Source organism: Chiloscyllium plagiosum, unplaced genomic scaffold, assembly GCF_037043375.1.
Source record: "Chiloscyllium plagiosum isolate Xiang-an unplaced genomic scaffold, Cpla_swu_hap1 HiC_scaffold_5, whole genome shotgun sequence".
NCBI classification, from domain to species: domain Eukaryota; kingdom Metazoa; phylum Chordata; class Chondrichthyes; order Orectolobiformes; family Hemiscylliidae; genus Chiloscyllium; species Chiloscyllium plagiosum.
This window is the reverse complement of record NW_028270143.1, coordinates 78,888,581-78,911,691: the sequence shown is the minus strand read 5'-3', so window position 1 is coordinate 78,911,691 and position 23,111 is coordinate 78,888,581. Positions and strand designations below refer to the sequence as shown.

The 23,111-nt window shown below is 39.8% G+C and overlaps 1 protein-coding gene across 2 annotated transcripts in view; it reads left to right on the top strand.

The window, feature by feature from the left end:
• Positions 1–23,111, top strand: part of abcb4 (ATP binding cassette subfamily B member 4) — a 129,705-nt gene that overhangs the window by 16,655 nt on the left and 89,939 nt on the right. For both annotated transcript variants that reach the window (XM_087987334.1, XM_043690329.2), the window contains exons 4-6: positions 1,633–1,783; positions 13,327–13,393; positions 16,691–16,882. In XM_087987334.1, the coding sequence (XP_087843460.1) occupies positions 1,633–1,783; positions 13,327–13,393; positions 16,691–16,882 (410 nt within the window). The remainder of the gene's footprint in view (positions 1–1,632; positions 1,784–13,326; positions 13,394–16,690; positions 16,883–23,111) is intronic.

Genomic DNA, 23,111 nt, shown 5'->3' with positions numbered 1-23,111 from the left:
ATTCTGTTCCGTTGAGTTGGAGAAACCAAAGATCCATCAAAGACAATGATCAGAGGAAATGTGACTAAATCACTTGTCCTGGGTGCATTACCAAGCCATCAAGGCAGCTCACCACCTCTTTCTCCAGGGCAGTAAGCAATGGCAATAAATATTGGCCAGACCAATGAAATCTTCATCTTATGAATGAATAAAAACAAAGAATATCAGAGGTATTCAATTAGTGCAAAAGTAAAAACCAACCTAATTAATTAGGTATCCAAGAAGGGGTTACCTCAACATTAACTCTGTCATAGTTCACTGGGGCAATGTGCTAGAAATCAAGTCCCGCTATTCCCGGAGTTTTTACAAATATGAAAATTTGATTAAACCACTGAATTACTCAATTTTACCTAATTTCTAGTTCAGATTAAAAAATACGCGCACCAGATTTTTCATTAATAAGAAATTAAAAGCAGTTTGATTACAGTAAATTGTTAACCAAAGGCAAGAAAAAGAGATGAATGGCTTACGTATAACTGTGCAATGTAAACTTGCCCCTGTTTAAAATATTCTTGTACCCAGACAGACAAAGAGGTAAAAAAAAAACGTATAAGAGGTGGGGAAGAAAAACAAACTGTCAGAAGCACTAGTCTGGATCACTGAAAAGGAGCTTTTTTTCAGCTTTCTTTTGACTTATTCCAATTCTGAGCGAGGAGGAGAGCGACAGAGTATTGTGGGAGGCAGGCACAGTAGTAGAGATATAGTGAGTGTCAGGAATCAGAGAGAAGATAGTGATACTTGGGCAGAGAGGAGAAAGGTATTGACCTTCTTCCTACAGTACTGTGCATTCCTCGAGCTGGCTGAGACTACATTGACCTGGATGGCAACCTCAGACTCAGCTGGCTTGATCTGACACTGTGGCCTCTGGTCCGGGGGTCTAGTTTGTGCATTACCCCTTCAGCTGGACTTCCAAGTTCCTGCCTTTCAAACAGGGCAATAATTTCTCCCTGGATGCCATGTTGATGCCAAATGTTAGGAACTATTGGACTGGCAGTGCATCTGGAAAGGCACTATGATCTTTCACAGATGCCACGGTTGAATGGGAAGGCAGTGGCCCTTTGGATATCTGGTGACTGAGAAGTTGTTTAAGGAATTAAGTGTTGTGAGATGGAGATAGTGTCAGAGCTGAGGAACAGTAAGTAGTTACTGAGGTGTGGTTGGTAAGATTCCTGAAGAAGGGCTTATGCCTGAAACGTCGATTCTCCTGTTCCCTGGATGCTGCCTGACCTGCTGCGCTTTTCCAGCAACACATTTTCAGCCAAGATACAAATCTTACTGGGCAAGAATCCCTCCAAAAAACATGATGCAATTGCACCATCCAATAAAACACAAGATTCATCCCTACATTTCAGTAAAAAACTATAACATGGTTAGTAATCATTGAACATAGAACATAGAACATCGAAAGGTACAGCACAGAACAGGACCTTTGGACCACAATGATTTAAGCAAAAACATTCAAATAGTGAGAGGTGAAATTTGAGAAGCAGATTGCCTTAAACTTTGAATATGTACCTATTCAATAAGTAAAACAACAATGTAAATGTGCTACTGTAACTTTGCTTTGAAAAATAATAGCAACTTTTTTTTTAGTTTCGCTTTGCAAGTTGTGCAGACAAACTTCTAATGGTGCTTGGTAGTGTTGCTGCTTTAATTCACGGAGCTGGCATGCCTCTCATGGTCATCGTATTTGGACAAATGACGGACAGCTTTGTCAACCATGAAATTGCACAAAACCTGTCAGGTAAATGCTCAACTTTACTAAGAGTGATTACTTTTCCTGTTCACATGATGTAACTAGACAGCAACCTTTTTCTGTGCTCTACATGGAAGAGAAAATGACTGAGGTTTTACTGTAGTCCTAACAATGTACTGCTGCTGATGAGAGAGGTGCTGCTCGTCTCATTGAGATTTAATACATTATAATTTAACGTCAGTGTATACCTAGGACAAGTTTATTTCTCTAGATGTTCTATTATTCTGTGCAACTGGTAATTTATTTAAAATGTATTGGTGCAACTCCTTATTTTGACATGTACCAGAAGACATATAAATTTACATTATTTCATTTTTTACAGGATTTAAAGTCACTTGAGTTTTATTTTGCGGTTCTTTATACAACATAAATTTGTAAAATAGTTTTAGCTTTTTTTTAGATGACTGCAGGTTTTTTTTATACTAAGATTTCTAGTTACTATTGTTTTTGATGGTGCTAAAAATGCTCTGCCAAGTCTGGCATCACACTTAAGATTTTTCAAGTTCTTAAATTTAGTACTCTATGGTTTTGGCCAGCATGTATGCACAGTCAGCCCAATGCATTAATGAAACACTCATCCCACTGAGTGAAGTCCTACAAAATTCTGCCATGTAACTCAAAGTGGGGACAGCAGCTTGCTGACTGCTTTACCCACTTGTTGTGCAACTTCTTCGGAACAATATTCCTGCATGATCCATGATCACCATTCCTACTCAACACTTGGTCCACACAAGTTGGCATTGGCAAACCAGTGACCTCAACATGTCATCAAGCCTACTTTTGGATCAACTGTCACCCCTCCACTTCAGCCTTTTAACACTTTACTTTGGAGCTTGTGGATATCTTGGATTGATATGCTGCAGCCAAGTCACAGGGACACACTCACACCTCATACATCTGCACAGGCTACATTCTGTGGTTCTTAGCTTGCTTGCAGTGCTCGCTTGTTTCGCCATTACATAGAGGTTGCCAGCCTCTGCATATTACATGTTGCTTTTTTAGTGTGCACTCACTGACTTTTCATTTTCAAATATTTACAGATTTAAGGAGAAAGAAGCCATTAGTGAGACAGCACACCAACATTGCATGGTGCTACAGAGTGTTTTGTAGTGAAGCCTCTCAAGATATTCAGTAGGAATCCTGAGGAATCTCCTTTTGAACCTTCAGTTGTTGAGAAATATTTCAGTGTGTGTGTAGACTGCTAAGTCATAGTCCTGATTTCTGAGCCTGCTCCATGGCTGGCCTTATTAGCTTGAAAGACTCGGGCATCATTCCCCAGGGCCTTTGGGCCTAGGGGGTGTGGTGGTCGTGATCATGGTGGTCATGATCATGTCTTTGGAGGTTCCTTTGTGACACATCCAGCATGGCATTGATAACATTGGTGCACTTCTCCATCCTTCAGTCCAGCTTACCAAGTGCCTTTGTCAAAACTGCCGGCTGCTCCGATGGCAGTCTGTGCACATTGATGAAGTCATTAATGATCAAGAAAAGGGATTTTCTTGTGTCTGGTCTCTGGCAATCCTCTGAGTATCAGAGTCAACAGTGTGATGCTGGAAAAGCGCAGCAGGTCAGGTAGCACCTGAGGAGCAGGAGAAGCAATGACTCAGGCATAAGCCCCTCATCAGGAATGAGGCGTGTGGACCTGGGAGCTGAGAGATAAAAGGGAGGAGGATGGGGTTGAGGGGAAGGTAGCTGAGAATGCAATAGGAGAAGGTGATAGGTCGGAGAGGAGGGTGGCGGGGATAGATGGAAAGGACAATGGATAGGTCAAGAGGATGGTGCTGAGTTGGAGGCTTGGGACTGGGATAAGGTGGGGGGGGGGAGGAGAAATGAGGAAGCTGGTGAAACCTATGTTAATCCTGCATTGTTGCAGGCTCCCAAGGCAGAAGATGAGGCATTCTTCCTTCAGGCATTGGGTGATTAGGGTTTGGCAATGGAGAAGGCCCAGGACCTGCAGATCCTTGGTGGAGTGGGAGGGGGAGTTCAAGTGTTCAGCCACAGGGTGGTGGGGTTGGTTGGTACGGATGTCCCAGGGATGTATTCCGAAACTATCCACAAATTGGCATCCTATCTCCTCAATGTAGAAGAGATCGAAACGTCGATTCTCCTGCTCCTTGGATGCTGCCTGACCTGTTGTGCTTTTCCAGCAGCACACGCTCGACTCTGATCTCCAGCATCTGGAGTCCTCACTTTCTCCTAGTTGATTCCACTCTGAGTATCAGAGACGCAGGTATTTTATTTCCTCTCCCGGCTGCAGAGGCATACCAATGATGTGCTGACCAGATTGTGTACCAGAGTCTAATCTAGATAGAGGACCCAGCAAGGTGAAAGTCACTGAGTTGGTGGAGGGTGCAGGTGAAAGTCTTACTGGCGCATACTCTGGGGATGGGGTTGGGGTTTCACTGACTTCCTCCTCAGGTGAATTAACAGCATTATGACACAAAAGGTAGATTAGGAAAATATTGGTCAAGTTACAGTTAGTTGCTAACAGCCAGCAGAGTGCTTTTAAACTGTGGTGGAGCTGTCAGGGAACTATGTTCCATTGTTTCTGTATTCATAAATAGGTCTTTTCCATTCCACAAAATGGAAATTAAAGACATTTGCAAGGCAGCAGCTTCCAAACCAGAAGTCAACACATCCACAAGCTGATTGGAGTGCGTGGACCATCTGAGTGGCCACACAGCTGAGAGTGAACTGTGACAGTGTTCTCATCCACCAACATTGGCAACTCATTCCCCTGCTCCCAGGACTTAATTTGGGTTACATCAAGGAAGATAAATAACCTGTCATTTATCTTCCTAAATTATTAAGTTGCCTATAGAAGCATGTTAGGTACTATCTGCTTGTCCCAACAATATTAATAAGACTCAGTATTTAAATGTGTCTTAGACCACTCGGTTAAAGTGAAAACATCATGCATTTCACATTTAAAAACAGGTCTAAAGCAACGAAACTAAGTGTCATGAGTCTTTCTTTGTTCCTAGAATATGGGTATTATGGGAAGGCCAACATTTGTTGCCCATCCTAATTGCCTTGGGGAATATGTTTATGAATTTCTTGAACCATTGTTATCCATAAGGTGTAGCTACACCCACTGTACTGTTGGAGATTGGGGGATTGATTGGGAGGTGGGGACTAGATTCATTTAGCTCAGTTGGCTGGACAGTTGACTTGCCAAGCAGTGGGGGTTCAATCCTCACACTGTTTGAGGTTACCCTGAAGGACTCTCCTTCTGAACCTCTCCCCTTGTCAGAGGTATGGTGGCCCTCAGGTTAAATTACCACGAGTTGTCTTTCTAATCGTAGAGTAGCCCTGAGGAAGTGGTGGATGTGGGTTCAGTTACAATGTTTAAAAGACCTTTGGATGGATACATGAATAGGAAAGATTTGAAGGGGTATGGGCCAGGAGCAGGCAGGTGGGACTAGTTTAGTTTGGAATTATGTTTGGCATTGATTGGTTGGACTGAAGGATCTGTTTTTATGCTGCATGACTATGACTGTGATGACTTGACTTGATTGGGATAGAGATTTGGCCCAGCCATGATGGAAAAATTATAATATACTTCCAAATTGGGAATGACTTGCTGGTGGAGAAGGTTACTTGTCCCTACTGGCCTTGTACTTCATGTTGCCTGGGACTTAGTGCATATGTAGATAGGTGCTTCATTATCTGTGCTGAACATTACAGTCACCAGTGCATTTCTGCAGATCTAACCTTCTGCTGTTGGGAAGATCATTAATGAATCTGCTAAAGATGACTGCAAGCTGATTACTGTCCTGAAGAACTGCTATGACAGCCTAGCGTTAGGATGATTGACAGCTAGAGTTGAGAATCACCTTTTTTATGATAATAACCAACATCGTGTGCACACTGCAACCTTGTTAATTCCTTTCAATATTTTTACAATATCACATACAGTGGAGAGGAAGGCAACCGTTGTATCAGGTGATTCAACTTAGATGTGACCATAACCAACATAGCTGTCATTACGTGACCTGTATTGTGTGCAGACGTGACAGGAAATAATGTGGTTTGATTTTTGAGTCAAGTTCTGCTCGTAAAATTACACAATACACTCACCAAAATAGGTGCTTTTGGCCTGTCTAACAAAAGTTAAACAGTAAAGGTTCCCCATTCAGTCCCTAATCTGTACTATGTTCATTAACTTCAGACAGAATGAAGATAAAGGAACCAGAATAAACTCTAGCTATCTGGGTTAGAAAGAAGAAAATTATGAAACCTACTCCTCCAGCAGCCAGTCAGCCACCACTTCTCCAATAAGAAGTTCCCAGCTCGGGTCTCAGCTCAGCTTAAACGTTTCAACCACATTAAGTCAGAAATTTACAGAGTCAGCACTATTTCATAGCACTGAATTGCTGCTCTGTCATATCTCTAGAATGAGAAAAATGTGGCTAGGATGTGGGAGCTGTGAGAAAAGTATCTGGATTTATAGGGATGACATCAGGGGATGAAGAATAATCGAATTTAATGAATCCTCTCTCCTATCTAAGGATACAACTGATGTTCATTCCAATGATTTCAGTGAAACTAAATTTAGCAGATTCGATAAAAGGTGCATCATTTGCTACGCCAAATTACTGCTCAGTCATTAAAGGTGTACATTTAGCCCAACACAAAGTGGGAAAGTGGGAACCCAATCGAGATTTTCAACATTACTGATGTATGTGAAACAGTAAAACAAAACTACATTTCTTTCACTAGTCAGTAAGAACTGGCCATAAATTTAGAATTATTAAAGTAAGTAAGAGACAGGTAGTCAAACAGTTTTGTTTTTACACCCAGCTTTATTGGAAAATGGAATGTTACAGCAGTTCTTACAGCTGATTTAGTTATGATAATGAAAAGAAAATCTTACACTTGAAATTTTCTTGGCGTTCTCCAGTCAGGTGATGTAACTTTGAGCATGAGTCCAAACTCCATTGAAATACCTCACTGAGGTTCCAGTGACCTACCATCAAAGTTACTGTAATAAATAGGAAAGTCACTGAGAAATATTGTGGAAGATGACAGTGAAATAGAATCTCAGCTGGGTGTCTGCGTGCTTGGAAGATTCATTCATCCATGTGTCAAAGAGACAGCATATTATGCAAGTATGAGAGAGAAGGACTGAGTTTGCTCATAGTTTCAAGACAGATGACATTTTTTTGAGAATAAGGGTGCAACCTGATGTTATACAAGTTAGAGTAGGATGTCCTAATCCACTGATTTTATACCACATATACTTTCAGTGTTCGGTGTGAAGCAAAGTTGTTTTTGATAATGATACTGCTGTGTATAAATGCACCCAGAGATTGATCTCATTTAATTTTGAAGATCTTCAAAAATCGAACTTTTTCAAACACTGATATTAGTTCTGTGGCCTCATTTTTAATCGAGTTAGTAATCTATAGAGATTAGTAGCAGGTTAATGAGTGAAACATAATTAAATTTAGGTCATCTGTTTCTGTTACAAATTAATGAGAAGTGTTGGAAAAAACTGGTGATCTTGGAGGTCAATCTGGATAGAAGCGGTGATTCTGGAAGGGGACATGTCATTGACCGTAACCTACATTCTGTCAGTGTAGTGTTGCAGTATGCCCAACTAGGACCCTTTTAAGGCTGCTATGTTCTTGGCAGTACTTGCTGCCAAAGGGTAAAACAGCCTTGAAGTCAAGGACCTTAAATAATCATTTGGCCCCTTGCTGTTTCTGGTCCCTGATGTATTGTATTTTTATAAATAGGTGTTCAGGTCAAAGAGTGTGAACTTCTTTCTCCCCAGATCAAATCGATCAATGCCTGACAAATAGAAACCATGCGGATGTATTTCAAAGCTGCAAGGGAGATGTTTAATGATCATAAATATAGTGAATGATCTCAAAGTATCTCTTGATCTCAGAGCCAGTTACCTTTTGTTTGCTACACTCTATGAAACTGACTTCAAGTCAGGTTTATGGGCTTCTCCATAATATAACTAGCCTGAGCATTGCTCCAAGGGCTGCTTAAATCTCCAGAGGAAAAAGAAGAGTAAGAAGAAAGGCAATAACCCTTCACAGATTAATGATAACTGACATTTTAAAACTGTAGGAACAGGAGTGGGTCATTTTGCCCTACAGGTCTGTACTTTCGTGTAGGCCGATCATGGCTGACCTGTGAACCAACTCCAAATAATTATAGACAAAAACAGAAATTGTTGGATTAGTTCAGCCAGTCTGGTGCCACCTGTGGAAAGAAATCAGAGTTAATATTTTGGATTGAGTGACCCTTTCTCAGAATTCCTTACCTTTGTCCCATACCCCTTAATATAATTCACTAACAAAAATCTATCTTGAGCATTGCTGATAAAAGACACATTTTGTTGTAGCTTTTTGGCTTGCACTCATTAAGGCAACTTACAAAATACCAATTTACAGGGAAAAACCAAAATTTACGCTGTATAAGGGGAAAGCACTGATTGGTTGGCAAGTCGACTCATGTTGGTAGAAGCATGGCCAGTTAATGGTGATTGACCGTTAACTGCCAGGCTTTATTTAAATTTTATACTAGAATTATCAAGTTTTGAGAAGATTTTTGTTCACATTTGAGGTTCTGGACGTAGCTTTGCTTGCTGTTCATGGAAATGAGCATTCCAGTTCAGTGAGCAAGCCTACATTTAAACTAGAATGTTTGACGCTGATTTCTCAGGACACCACCTTGACCAATGAACCAGCAAATGTGTTGATGGGCTGAATGCCCTATTCCTGCTTCTGTTTTCTATGTTTCTATGTTTAAATCATCAGCTGCCTCCATTCCTGTGTCATTTTGGCGAAACAGCTCTCTGAAACCCTAGTTGTACAGATTTGATCACGTATGAGCAGGTAATCCAGTGGATTAATTTAGAAAACCAGAAATGCTCTTGTAGAGGTAAGGGATCTCTTTCTGAGAAATGTTTGAGGGAGGCAGGTTGCTCTTTGATTGAGATTTTTAAAAAACCCTTTTGAAGAGATTAGGCAGCTCTTTGGAAGAGGCCAGCTGTTTTTAGGATTGTTAAGAGTAGACTTTGTGTATGTTTTAAAAATGTATTATGGAATATCAAGCTGTCAAAGGGACCTGTCAGTACTGTCAAGGCATCAAGATCTTTCAATCTTTTAAGTAAAAACGTCTCCTTTAAGAAAATCAGTTGTTTTCTATGTAACTCTCTGTGAACATAAGCCTGCAGATGTCATCACCCAGTTTGTTATGGATTATTGAGTTCAAAAAAGATCCAATACTACCTTGCATTTCTGAATTTGATTGACAGTGGTTTTGAATGTTTTGATGTGGGACTATGAATTCACATGGTTCTTGAATGAAAGAAGTATTTTTATAAACCTTTATTAAGCTGAAGATTATTTTAAAGATTGTGTTTTTGTAGCCAACACCATTGCTAGATGAAATACTGAGTATGCATGTACAAAACTGGAGTGTTGATTTTAAGCTCACATCTTGCAGCAAAACTCCATGTATTGCAAATAAATATAAATAAGGTCACCGGCGCCAAATCAGCTGCAATATGTTTGGAAGGAATTCTTTTGAGTAGCCTTCAATGTGCTGACTGTGTTTGCAATTTTGTATGGACTAATTTTACTGCATTTTAATAGACCCTATAAATTTTATGGCCATTCACCTCCATTCAGTGATTGTGATTCTTGTTCTGCTATTTTTAATTCTGCTGTAATCAGTCTGGCTCATTGAAATTAAATGAGTGAATCATTGACATTAAAGTCCATTAAACTTTTATTTAACATGTTACTTTTGGCTTCTAACTTCTTGAAAGTGCATCAAACGTTTTTACATTTGTTGGCTGCCAAAACAATTCCTGTTCCTGTCACTTGTTGCTGCTACTGTGTTGCAAGTGCACCTGATCACGCACAGAGGCTATTTTTTAATGGTTGCATCACATCTTTTGCATTGGGATCATACACTTTTTAAGCCTTTAATGGGACATGTGTTGCTGGCAAGGCCAGCATTTGTTGCTGATCCCTAATTTCTCTCAATCCGAGGGGCTTGCTGGGCCATTTCAGAGTACAGTTGAGACGCAATCCCATTGTTGTGGATTTGGAGTCACATGTAGGGTAGAACAGGTAAGAATAGTTGAATTTCCTTCCCTAAAGAAGATGAATGAACCAGACGATTTTTCATAACAATTAGGAATAGTTTCATGAACACAGAGGCTAGTTTTGTATTCCACATTTTAGTTCATTTGAATGTAAATTTCACTAGCTGCAATTTTAAATTTTGAAACATATCTCCAAGTCTGGGGTTCTGGATAACTAGTCCAGTTACCATTACATGACCATGTCCACTCATTAAATGTAGTAAATGCATTTTAATGAACGAGTGCATTTCAGTGAAGTCTGCAATGCCTTTACTTTATTTAATTGATTTTATTTTAATCATCTGTACATGGGTCTAAAGTCTGCCCAAGATAGGCACTGATTGGATACTAGGTAAGTTGGCATCATAGATGACAGAAACATCAGATCAGTTTCTCTTTCAATTACATCTTCTTGCAGTTCTTGTATAATTTGCTCCTTTCGGGGTGCAGACAAAGAATGCTGCTGCTTATGCAGTGAGCAAGTCAATCTGCTGCAAGTGTTTTTTTGCAACATTATGGACATGCTGAACTGCATTGTCAGGGACAGGCCCTTCCCTAAGATGTTTTCCTTTTGCATCTCCTCATTTTTCCATAATGGTTTCACAAGTTGCATTTCTTTCCTTGAGCTGGACATTATTTTAGATTAGGTTAGATTAGATTATTTACAATGTGTGTAAAAGGAGCATTTCCACGATGTGGGCATACTGTTTGAAGGTCTCTGATGTTGTTGAGATTGCTGAGATTATCTTAGTGAGAATAAAAAAGCTCATAAAACCCAACATGTTCTCTTGCGTTGCTCTTGAAAAGAAAAATATTTTGTGCACTGCTTCGGACCACCAATGTATTTTTGCTTTTCACTATTATATAAGTACACCTTGACCCTTTTCTGATTTATTATTTTCAGGGCTAAATTAGGTGGCCTCATATTTGCCTACATTCAATCTATTTGCCAGAATTTTATTCATTCACTTACTCTACAGTATCATTACTCTACAGTAATTTTGTGTTTCTGCTTAAAATGTGAACACTCTTTGAATCATTCACAAATGTGTATATAAGCTTTCCTTCCCATCATTTAAGTTATTTAATAAATGCAATGAACAACTCCGATCCCAACACAGGACACAACGTATCACATCCTGCCATATGGAGCACCAGCCCTTTCTTCCTGTTCGCTGTCTCTATTTTAAAACAAATTTGTTCATGGAATTTGGGTATCATGGACTCAGCTTGCATTTACTGCCCATCCCTAGTTGCACATTGCGCAGTTAGAAGTCAGCCATCCTATTGTGGGTCTGGAGTCACAAGTAGGCCAGACCAGGTAAGAATGGCAGATTTCCTTCCCTGAAGAGCTTCAGTGAACCAGAAAGGTTTCTATGACAATTATCAGGGGTTGCATAGTTGTCATTGAACTTGATTTTAATTCCAGATTTCCAAATTCAATTCCTAACCAGGTCAACAATTTGCTCTCCAATCCATAAGTCCTGTTTAGTTCACATTATGAGAGACTGAGCAGACAGTGAATCCCACACTCTTACCATCATCAGCTAAATTGTCTTTTTTTCTGGATTATTCATGAATGATTTTTCTGATTATCTGAATTTGAATTTGTCTTGTTTGTTGTCATCTCATGATCATTTGGAGGTAATCTATTTGTTTTTTCATAACTTTCCCCTTCAGTATACAAAATGTCTGCATAGAGTTCCATCAAATTTCAGTTTATAATTAGCCGAACTGTCACGGCATCTTTTGATATTGCAGAGCTTGGGAAGAATCATTAATGCTTGTTGGTATCTTGGTTAAATCAGATCAGTCAGACACTGCAAGTCTTGGGTGGCCCTCCCAGGCCTTCATTCATGCAACAATACAAAAAGTCTACCTTTACAGTGACTACTCCAGCATTATGTCTGGCAGTGAGAGGTCATTTTGTCTATCTTTACAGAGGTGATGATGCAGCACAGCACAAACTAAATTCTCGGACAGCCTGAGTTACCCACATGACAGTTCTGTGTAGTTTCCCCTTTCTTCTGAAAATGTTAGTTTGGTAGATTCACCTCTGGTGTCAAAGAAAAATGACAATAATTGACAACATCCACACTGATTCATGAAGGCCTCAGTGACCTCAGGGCATAAAGAAGGATTCAAAACAGGCTATGAATAGCCTAAGAACATTTGGGAATATTGTTGTTTTTACATTCAGGTGGCCGATCTGAAAAGGTTGCACCTAGCAAACCAGAATGCCAGATCTCATATGTGTCCATGTGTGTGAGCACACAAGACAACAAAGACTATTGATGATTAGGCTGCTGTTGTACTTATGTTCTAAAGCTTTAGAAAGCATTCAGAAAAGCAAAAGACTCTAAAATTCTTTGCAAGTGACACCAATGAGAATTTCTATTAAATTGTGCCTGTATTGTTTGTGACATCTTCCAAACAGCCATGAGAGGATAAAAAGCTGCTTTGGTGTTTCGATGCGTTCCAGGCCTCCATCCTGGCAAAACTGAGAAACCAAATCAAGATTAACCTTTTGATGGAGGAGCTCCCAAGGTTTCTGTGGTGCGGTTGATAGCAGACTGGACATCCTCATGTTAACCCCTCCACCCAGCAGATATCGTGTTATTGGATTGGGTGGGTGGTGGGGAGCAAGTACCAGACTTTGCCTGTGATTGCACAATTAATAAGTTGATGTTTGCTCATTGACTCCTCAAACCGTGGCAAGTGCAAAATATTAGACAGTGTGAACATGGTCATCATGGACTGTGGATTTTGGACTTGAAATTTCTTGTGAGAATTGAGTGAGTTTAACAACTCTAAAAATTTATTTAACAAATTAACCAATAACTGCAAATGATCCCTTCAGTCAGAGCACCTTATAATTATTGATCCTGTTGACAGAACAGCTCCAACTAAATTGTGATTTACCTCCTGTATTATGTTGATGATAACAGCTCTAGCGAGGTCATCTGACTATATATCAGACTATAATTGACTTTATTCTGTACAATTTCACTTCTGCTTGTGACTTTCTTGTCACAATTTGTTGCTAACCTTTTCCCACTGTAAAGATCACTGCTGCAAAAGGAGACTACTGGAAGTTATGGCTATGATTAAATATAAACAGTGTCACTCTTTCTTTCACTCCAAGTCCCTCTCATCTCTCCTCTCTGCTGTCTTCTTGCATCATTAATGGTTTGATTAACTCTGGCTCAACCTAAAGATGCTGCTCAACCTAACAATGTATGTGTTTAAATCCAAAGAAGATTAACCAGTTATTTCAAAAATGGAAACGCTGTTGCTTGCCTTATAGTTATCTCTCAGGGAATTGGCTCCCTGGCTAACATTTGAGAAAACTGATTTGTATTTTGTTTCAAAGAATTGTATGCTTGATATTTAATGATTAATGTACTTACATTGACAGCTTTTGGAGAACAGTATGTTCAAGTGAGTAGTAATGCTTCCGAGACATTAGAGGAACAGATGACAAGGTATGAAGTCTTAAAGCATACACAGTTGTATTACTTGCTACGGTGATCTGTATGTAGCTGCTGGTAACTTGATCCAGTTGTAATTACTTAAAAACTAGGTGTAGGTTTGCTCGCTGAGCTAGAAATTTCATTTCCAGACGTTTTGTCACCCGACTAGGTAACATCTTCAGTGAGCCTCTGGGTGAAGCACTGCTGATAATTCCTGCTTTCTATTTATATGTTTGGGTTTCTTTGGGTTGGTGATGTCATTTCCCATTCTTTTTCTCAGGGGGTGGTAGATGGGGTCTAACTCGATGTTTGTTGATAGAGTTCCAGTTGGAATGCCATGCTTCTAGGAATTCTCGTGAGTGTCTCTCTTTGGCTTGTCCTCATTTGGATGGGTTGTCCCAGTTGAAGTGTGTCCTTCCTTATCTGTATGTAAGTTTACTCGTGAGAGAGGGTCATGTCGGTTTGTGGCTGGTTGATGTTCATGTATTCTGGTGGCTAGTTTTGTGCCTGTTTGTCCAACGTAGTGTTTGTTACAGTTCTTGCACGGTATTTTGTAAATAACATTAGTTTTGCTTGTTGTCTGTATAAGGTCTTTCAAGTTCATTACCGGCTGTTTTAGTGTGTTGGTTGGTTTGTGAGCCACCATGATGCCAAGGGGTCTGAGTAGTCTGGCAGTCATTACCATGATGTCTTTGATGTAGGGGAGAGTGGCTAGGGTTTCTGGACGTATTTCGTCTACTTGTTTGGGTTTTTTGCTGAGAAATCTGGACTGTAATCATTAGGTACCCATTCCTTTTGAATACCCTGTATAGGTGATTTTCCTCTGCTCTGCGTAGTTCCTCCATGCTGCAGTGTGTGGTGGCTCATTGAAATAATGTTCTGATGCACATAAATGAAGCTGCATCAGAACATTATTTCAATGAGCCACCACACACTACAGCACAAAGGAACTATGCAGAACAGAGGAAAATCACCTATACAGGGTATTCAAAAAGAATGGGTACCTAATGATTACAGTCCACAGATTTCTCAGCAATAAACCCAAACAAGCAGACAAAATACATCCAGAAACCCTAGCCACTCTCCCCTACATCAAAGACATCATGGAAATGACTGCCAGCCTACTCAGACCCCTTGGCATCATGGTAGTCCACAAACCCACCGATACACTAAAACAGCCGATAATGAACTTGAAAGACCTTATACAGAGAACAAGCAAAACTAATGTTATTTACAAAGTACCATGCAAGGACTGTAACAAACACTACGTTGGAAAACAGGCACAAAACTAGCCACTAGGATACATGAACATCAACTCGCTACAAACCGACATGTCCCTGTCTCATTAGTATCCTCACATACCGATAAGGAAGGACACCACTTCGACTGGGACAACACATCCATCCTAGGACAAGCCAAACAGAGACACGCACAAGAATTCCTAGAAGCATGGCATTCCAACTGGAACTCTATCAACAAACATATCGAGTTAACCCTATCTAGTACCACCTGAGAAAAAAAACAGGAAATGACGTCATCACAGGATATGACATCACCGACCCAAAGAAACCCAAACATATAAATAGAAAGCAGGAATTATCAACAGTGTTCGCCCGGAGGCCCACTGAGGATGTTACCTAGTAAGGGTGACAAAACGTCTGGAAATGAACCTTCCAGCTCAGCAAGCAAACCTACATCCAGAACCTCAACCTAAGCTACAAATCTTTTCAAAGCTCACTTAAAAACTGAAAGGAATTGAAATAAAATATTTTGTTATGCACAGTTATGCACAAAAGTTAATGTGTGAACATATTATACAAACAATGTCGTATTTACAAGGAAAGTTTTTGGACTAAAATTAAATTTAAAAGACTCACTTTAAAAGATTTTGGCATTGTTGACTAGAATAATGATCACAAATACAGAGTTTAAAAGGCAGGTATACAGGTAAATGTAGTATCTAGTTCTTTGGTGCAATGCATAGTACATTAGACTTTTAGTCACTGACACCCAAGGTATGTAGACATCATATAGGATTTATGTGATGCAGTGGTAATATTGTACCACTAGGGCAGGAGATCATTATTCAAGTTCCATCTGCTCTGGAGGTGTGTTAAAACATATAGTTTGATGAAATAGTTGGATAATTCAAACCAAACCACCCAGAGAGGACTACCTCACCTCATAAATCTGTTAAAAGACATATGACAAGGGGTATAACTTACCTTTCATCATCCAATCCCTTATAAAGGAGTGGTTAAATGAAATGGAATCCTTTTGTCCACTCTATGATTAACAAGTAGCAATTTGTTTATCAACAGTGAACAAATTAACACAATTCCTAAGAAACTTAACAGGTACTCTCTAACTAGTACCTATGCCCTAACTGAATTAAATTCTAATGGTATGCTGCTTCAATAACACAAGTTCCACTTGTATAAATCCAAGTAATAAGAATAATAAATTAAAACTTAGTCACTCAAAGTTCAAACAGAATGGAGCCTCCTGAAATTTCTGTGTCTTCTTCTGTCCAAAATACCTTCTCAATAATCTTTTGATCTCAAGAATATTTGCTAGATGTGCCATATACCTTAATAGAAAGCTGCTGTTTTTTCTTTCTGAGAGCTGCAAAGTTCTTATCCCTTCAGATGGCAGTTGGCTCTCCCCTATCTGTCCAGTTTCCTCCAACTTTATACCTGTGGAGACATACTAATTTCTTTACAATCTGATTGGTCAAGCTGATTGGTCAACACCATCGGATTTAAATTTAATTGGTCCTTGGTTTCCAAGTTTTTTTTGGCTGAATTTAAACTGTTGTCTGATGTTTCAGTTCATGCACCTGCACTTTAACTCCTGTTCAAAATTCCATTTTAACTCTAAATCCTGAAAAGAACATCATCTTTTAAAGTGACAACGCAATGCTTTACAATTTTACCATTTTTACCACAATAATAGCCTTAGCAAAAGATACAGGTCAAGGATTTTTTACCATTGCTACCTGAGTGGTAACTTAGCCATTTCTCTGACCCTTTGGATAAGCTTCCCAATTTCCATTCATGAATTTACAGGCAAATTCTACAAAAGGGTGGTCAGTTATTCTGTGCCAATCAAGGTCCCACCCAGGCAACAAAGTTGAAAATTTCCACAGGGGTGAGGTTGGTAATAATGATTGCAAAGTTATTGGTAATGCAAGTTAAAGAGGAATGAAATTACTAGCAATTACTCGACTATTTGAAGTGCTATTTATTGACTACGTACTGAAAACATGCTTCACTTTCAACAGAATATTTATCTTTTCCTGACTTGCAGATTTTCCTATTACTACGTGGGCTTAGGGGCAGCTGTTCTGGTTGCAGCCTATATCCAAGTTTCCTTCTGGTCATTAACTGCAGCAAGACAGACACAAAAGATAAGAAAGACTTTTTTTCATTCATTGTTACGGCAGGAAATAGGATGGTTTGATGTAATTCAGATTGGCGAACTCAACACCCGTCTAACAGAGTAAGTGATCACAAATGCAGTCTTTAATTCTCTGGTACCTAACTAAATATGTATGTGCTTTCATTTGACTCACTCTGCCATTAATATACAAACAGAACTTTAATTTCTCTTGTAGATTAATTTCAATCATTATTCTAATTAATCAAATTTTTTTATTTACTATGATGCTTTAGTGCTGATGAGTGGAATTCTCTATTTTAAAGTAAAAAATAGGATTACACTACGGTCGCTTGTAAATGTAGCATTTTGATTCAGATTAAGGCCTTCCTCTTTTCGTCCAACAATACCTTTTGGTCAAAAGTCAAAAAGGCACACTTCCCCCCGATCCATTTGTGTTAGATTTCTCATTGTGACTGAGGCTTATTCTGGGATACCAAATAAACAAGGACAGTTCTGGTCACCACACTACCAAAAGGATGTGGATGCTTTGGAGAGGGTACAGAAAACGTTTACCAGGATATCGCTTGGTCATGGGGGATTTTAACTATGAAGAAAGGTTGGATAGTCTGGGTTTGTTTTCACTGGATTGCAGGTGGTTGAGGGTGACCTGATAGAAGTTTTTAAAAATTTTGAATGGCATGGATTGAGTGGAAAGTATGAGGCTTTTTTCCCAGGGTGGAGGGGTCAGTTACTAGTGGACAAGGTTCAATGTGAAGAGGGGAGGATGTTTAAAAGAGATGTGCGATGCAAGAATTTCACATGGGGTGATGAGTGCATGGTACACCCTGCTAGAAGAGGTGGTGGAAGCAGACACAAAAGCAGCATTCAAGAAACACCTGGATGAATAGGAAGGGAATAAAGGGATACAGATCCTGGAAGTGAAGACAGATCTTTTAGTGTGGGTGGGCAAAATGTGTCGGCACAGGTTTGGAGGGCTGAAAGGCCTGTTCCGGTGCTGTCTTGTTCTTTGTTCTAACTGGATTGAGATAAAATTTTGGTTTTACCAGCTAGTATGTAAAAGAATCTTCATTCATTCTGCTAGACTGAATGAAGATTTTATTGGTTCATGTAATTCTGTAATTGTGACGCTTTTCTTAATTTCTTTCCTCCTTCTGATCTCCCGCCTTGCCAAGTTAAATATTTTGATTTCTAATATTTTAAAAGATTATTGAAAATGACCCTGTACTCCAGTTGCCTGCCATCTCAACACACCACTGTGTTCCCTGCCAACATCTCTGCCTCGGGTTTGCCACAGTGCTCCACTCCCAGTCCCCACACACTAGGCCTTATCATCACAGTCTGCAGTCACAAACAACCCATTGTCAGCCACTAATAGTCCCCATTAGCAACTATTCATTCCACCAGGCTGACCTTTACCCATTGTATTGTCTGCCCAACTGTTTCTCTCTCTCTCTCTCTCTCTCTCTCTGGGCTCCATCTCCACCTGTCGTTTACTCCTTCCACCTTTTCCCCACCCCATCTTCAGCATATATACGAACCTTTTCCTGACTACAATCAGTTCTGAAGAAAGGTAACTGAAACATTAACTCTGCTTTCTCTTCACAGGTGAAGCCAGATCTGCTGAGTTTACCCAGCAATTTCTGTGTTTTTTTTGTATAAATACAGTATATCTGCTGTACTATTGCTCTTTTTTTTCTGAATAACTGTGTATTCCAGTCAGGTCTGTTTCCTATATCAGTGCTGTTTCTCAGTTAAAAATGTTTGGGGAACATAAACGTGAAAAGGTCATTACACCCATCAAGCACATTTCTTCTACAGTTCAAGAATATTTGGTTTTGTTTGGGCTTCTTCTCAAATAAATTAAACCTCAAGGAATTATGGTCAAGTTTCCCCACATTCCGAAATGTTTACCACATTTTTATAATTTAATCTTGTTCTGTTGTACCTGAAGATCTGCTTTAGCAGATTAATCTCAGCAATATTCTTGTATACATTTGAGGGTCCTTAAGATTTGACTTTCTCAAACTATTAATTATTAGAAATTGGTCTTTGTTTTGACCATGGGAAACTGTGCACATGTACTGAACAAGCAGCATCCTTAAGGGTCTGTATAGATTTCTCTGTTTTAGAATTTTTAATATGATGGTGAAACACCTCTTCCTGCTTGAGTCCCATTAACATGTTAACATTGTGTCTCAAAGGCTATTTTATCAACCAGGTCTATATTTAAGTGGAAACTTCATTTTCATCATAAATATTTATCCAACATTTAAAGACCGTAAACAACTGTGCATCTTCTAACCTCAAGACTCAGTTGAGGTTTGTTGACTTGAATGTGTCTTCTAGCTCTGCACTCAAATGCAAAACATGCAAAAACAAACAGGAAAATACCAGCTGATCTATCACACCTCTCCATTACAATCAAGTTTCAACTTGTGCACATCTTAAACCCCATTGCTCTTCACCACCCACTCATTAGCCCTGAAAGCACCTGAGACAGTCAAGAAAATGTAAGCTAATAGTCTGGGACAGTATTCTTTGATCCAAAGGTGATCAAATGACTGGGGGAGACTAAGATGATTGGGGGCATAGATGCAATACTTAAGTCCCTTCTAAGTGTAAGCATGCATCAAGTAGGGACCATTTTGAACATGTCCATTGAATTTATGCTCACTGCACAAACAAGCAACTGGTTTCATAATCCCGACTCTCTATAAAAACAAGTGACTCCTAGTTCTATGCTTACATACTACTATTTACAAAAGTATTGAATGATTATTTTGCTTTAGTATACACCAAAGCTATATTAGAAGAAAAGACCAGAATTTGGGCAACATATTTCACATCTCCAGGAGAAAGAAAATTAAATCTACTAGATTTTAATGCCTTTTAGTTTTATACATGCTAAAAGAGGTACTAGAGGCACTATGGTGTAAATGAAACAATCATTGATAATTGATTTAGTCTCAGAAGACTGGAGAAAAATAAATAAATAAACACAGCTAATAATATTCCTATACAAAGAAAAGGAGATAAAACAAGTTCGGGGAAGTACAAATGATAGAATCATATTCAAGGATGTAATAAACTCAAAACTCACAGCTAAAAATATAGTAAAGAACAGTCACATGGATTTGTGAGGAGAAGGTCACGGTTAAAGTTTACTGAATTCTTTGAAGAAGCAATAGAAAGAGTAGACCACAGTAATGTAGTTGACCAATAAAATACATCACAGCACATTCATGACCAGGATGGCCAGGGGAAATGTGACAGCATGGTTAGCTAGCTGACTTAAACGAGAAAATAAAGAGCAAGGGTAAAGGTAACTGCTCAGACTGTAAAGAAGTGAAAAATATCATTCTACAGGGAACTATGCAGGGATTGGTGCAGTTCATAATTTACATGGACTAAAGAGGTGAACTTCATTGGTGAGGTGAAGGTGGCTGTCCTTGTCATCAAAGCAGCATTTGATCAGATATTGCATTAAGAACCACATTTGCCATTTGTTCTACAAGACATCTAATCTCCTTTACTCTCTCGTCTGTCTCTAGCCAACTAATCAACCTTATTCTTCCACTACCCGCTGATCCCTTTTGTAACAGAATAAAACCAATCGTGTTTCCAGTTTCATCTAAGACTCAGTCTCTGATAGCCCTTTGTGAGTTCATGGATAGTGGTTTGGAGCTTGGCCTCTGAGCATAAACGAGCATTATCTTCTAATGGCAGCTCTGTGACAGAAGTTGAGGTGGTTTTTATCCTGGACTGTAGGTGATACAGGTTAAATAGTTTCTGAAATAACTCCACAGAGGCCGATATCCCGTCACCAAGTCCTTCTTTATTTACATGTGGAGAGTCCTTGACAATGATCCAGCTCCCTCAGAGCCAGCTCTGAGTGTCAGGATGTCTGACACTGCTGTTTCTAACTGTTAGCCAAGGCTCCCTGATGGGACCAGATTAACAGCCCCAATCAGGGAACTCATCTTCTATGAGGTCCACTTGACTAGCCTTGTTACAATCACAACAGTTTCCTGCTTGTCCTGTAATGTAGCTCAAATTCGAAGGGAATCTTTGTGGATGTGAAATGGAATGTTGCAGCGAAGAAGATGAAGAAGGGCATTGGTGCAATGACATAGGTCTTTGTTGTTGTACAGCAGATGGAAGATGGTGAAGGATTTCTGTGAGTAGCCAGATTTGAGAAGGGCGCTTCATAATTCCTCCTGGTTGCTCCTGTCCTTGGCCTTTCTGAGGTCAGAGAACGGCATTTATATTTGTCTTGCTGTGAGGATCATGTCTATTTTTATTGAGTGTAGCTCAGGTTGATCCACTTTTTGCAGGGAGCTAGCAAAAGTCCAAGCATTTTCAAACAATGTGCCCATTAAGATTGCACCCAGTGGCTGGGGGTTATAGTAGTGGCTGCTGACAGTCTCCTGGAGGGATGGTCCTCAAGGATCACAGCTAGTTAACTGTTGATTTAGAAAAAGTGAAAACAAACTTACCAGGCCTTCCCTCTCACTGTCTCCAAGTCAGACGGGCAGCTCCCACACCTTGTCCCGTGTGGGCGTTCTGATTGCTGAGTACTACAATACCTCCCACTGGCCCTTTTGCACTGAGGGCCTAGTTACTGTCCCTGATTGGGCTGTGAGAGTCAGCTTTGGCCTTCAATTGACTATAGAATTGAAGATAGTGGTGGGCATGATTAAAGGACTAGGTCCCATCACCTTGATTTAAAAACTCAGTTCAAATGTATCCCACTCTGACGTTTCATCAGAATGAGGAGAAATGCAGGACTAGAAAAGCAAGAGATTGTTTCCTGCAGTTTTCTCATTTTCTTCACTTTACATTGAGATGGAAGCTATCCTGTCATTCACACACCCAAAGAGATTTTTTTGTTTATCCTTTTGTGAAATTGGGATGTTTATTGTTAGCATTTAGTGCTCATCCTGGATTACCCCTGAACAGAGTGGCTTTTTAGGCCATTTCAGAGGGAAGTGAATAGCAAATGATTATGAATCTGGAGTCACATGGCCAAACCAGGTCAGCACATTTTTTCCCTAAATGATGTCAGGGAACCACATAAGTGGTTTGAATAACTCATCATTATTTCAAGGTCACCATTACCTTCAACATTTGCAATTCCAGGTTTATTAATTGAATTTAATTTTAGCTAGCTGCTGTGGTAAGATATGAATCCGGGGCCTCTGAGATTCACATTTAAGGACGTTAGCACTGTCCTTGTCTTTCTTCGTCTGACTCATCACTTCTCCTTTCTGGCTTTACAAGATAAAACCTTTTATCATTTGATCCATCCTGCCCTCTCTGGGATTTTGCAGATTTTCTGTTTGTTTTTCCCTGCTCAAATGTAAATCCAAAAGTATCTCCTGGAACAGTTTCAGTCACCTAAAGAGGTCATTGAAAGGAATTTTCCAGGTTTCTGTCCCATGATTGGCCGAGATTTTTTAGCTGCTCTCTCCCAGGAGAAAGCTTTAAGGTGAAGTGAGTATTTGATGACAAGGTTAATGGTTGATGCTCAGATTTTGAATGAGTGTCAGAGTTCAACTTAGATGTTACGATCTGAGGATATCATCATCTTCCTCTGCCTTTGTGCGTATTTCTTTAGACAAGAAGCCTCTCCCTGTCCCACAGATCCCTTCGTCCACCTCCCAGACGCTCTCTCCACCTGGATCCCTCCCTCTGGCTTATGACCTGTTAATAACCCATTAAGAACTGGAAACTTGACTGTGGTCACCTTAATTTCTCTGCCCCTTCCCCACATACATACATACACCACCACCACCAACCAACAACCCATTTGAACCTATCTTCTGCTGAACTCAATGCACTCCATACTCTCTGATCCAGTCCTGACTTAGTCATCAAACCTGTGAACAAGGGTGGTGCTATTGTTGTCTGGGGATTGCTGACCTCTATATTGTGGGGGCTGAGCACCAGCTCTTGGCCATCTCCTTCAGTTTCTCCCTGCATCATACCAAAACAATGTTCTGGGGAAGAGCCTCTGTAGCTGAAAGATTGACTCTGCTTTATCTCCTCAGATGCTGCCAGATCTGCTGAGTTTCTCCAGCACTTTGATTTTATTTGACCTTTAGGCAAGTTTAATTTAAAGTAGGAATTTACTTTTGACCTAGCCAGAGAAACAATAGCCAACCTGCTGGACATACAAAACAGATGAGGTAAAAACAATGACTGCAGATGCTGGAAACCAGATTCTGGATTAGTGGTGCTGGAAGAGCACAGCAGTTCAGGCAGCATCCAAGGATCTTCAAAATCGACGTTTCGGGCAAAAGCCCTTCATCAGGAATAAAAGCAGTGA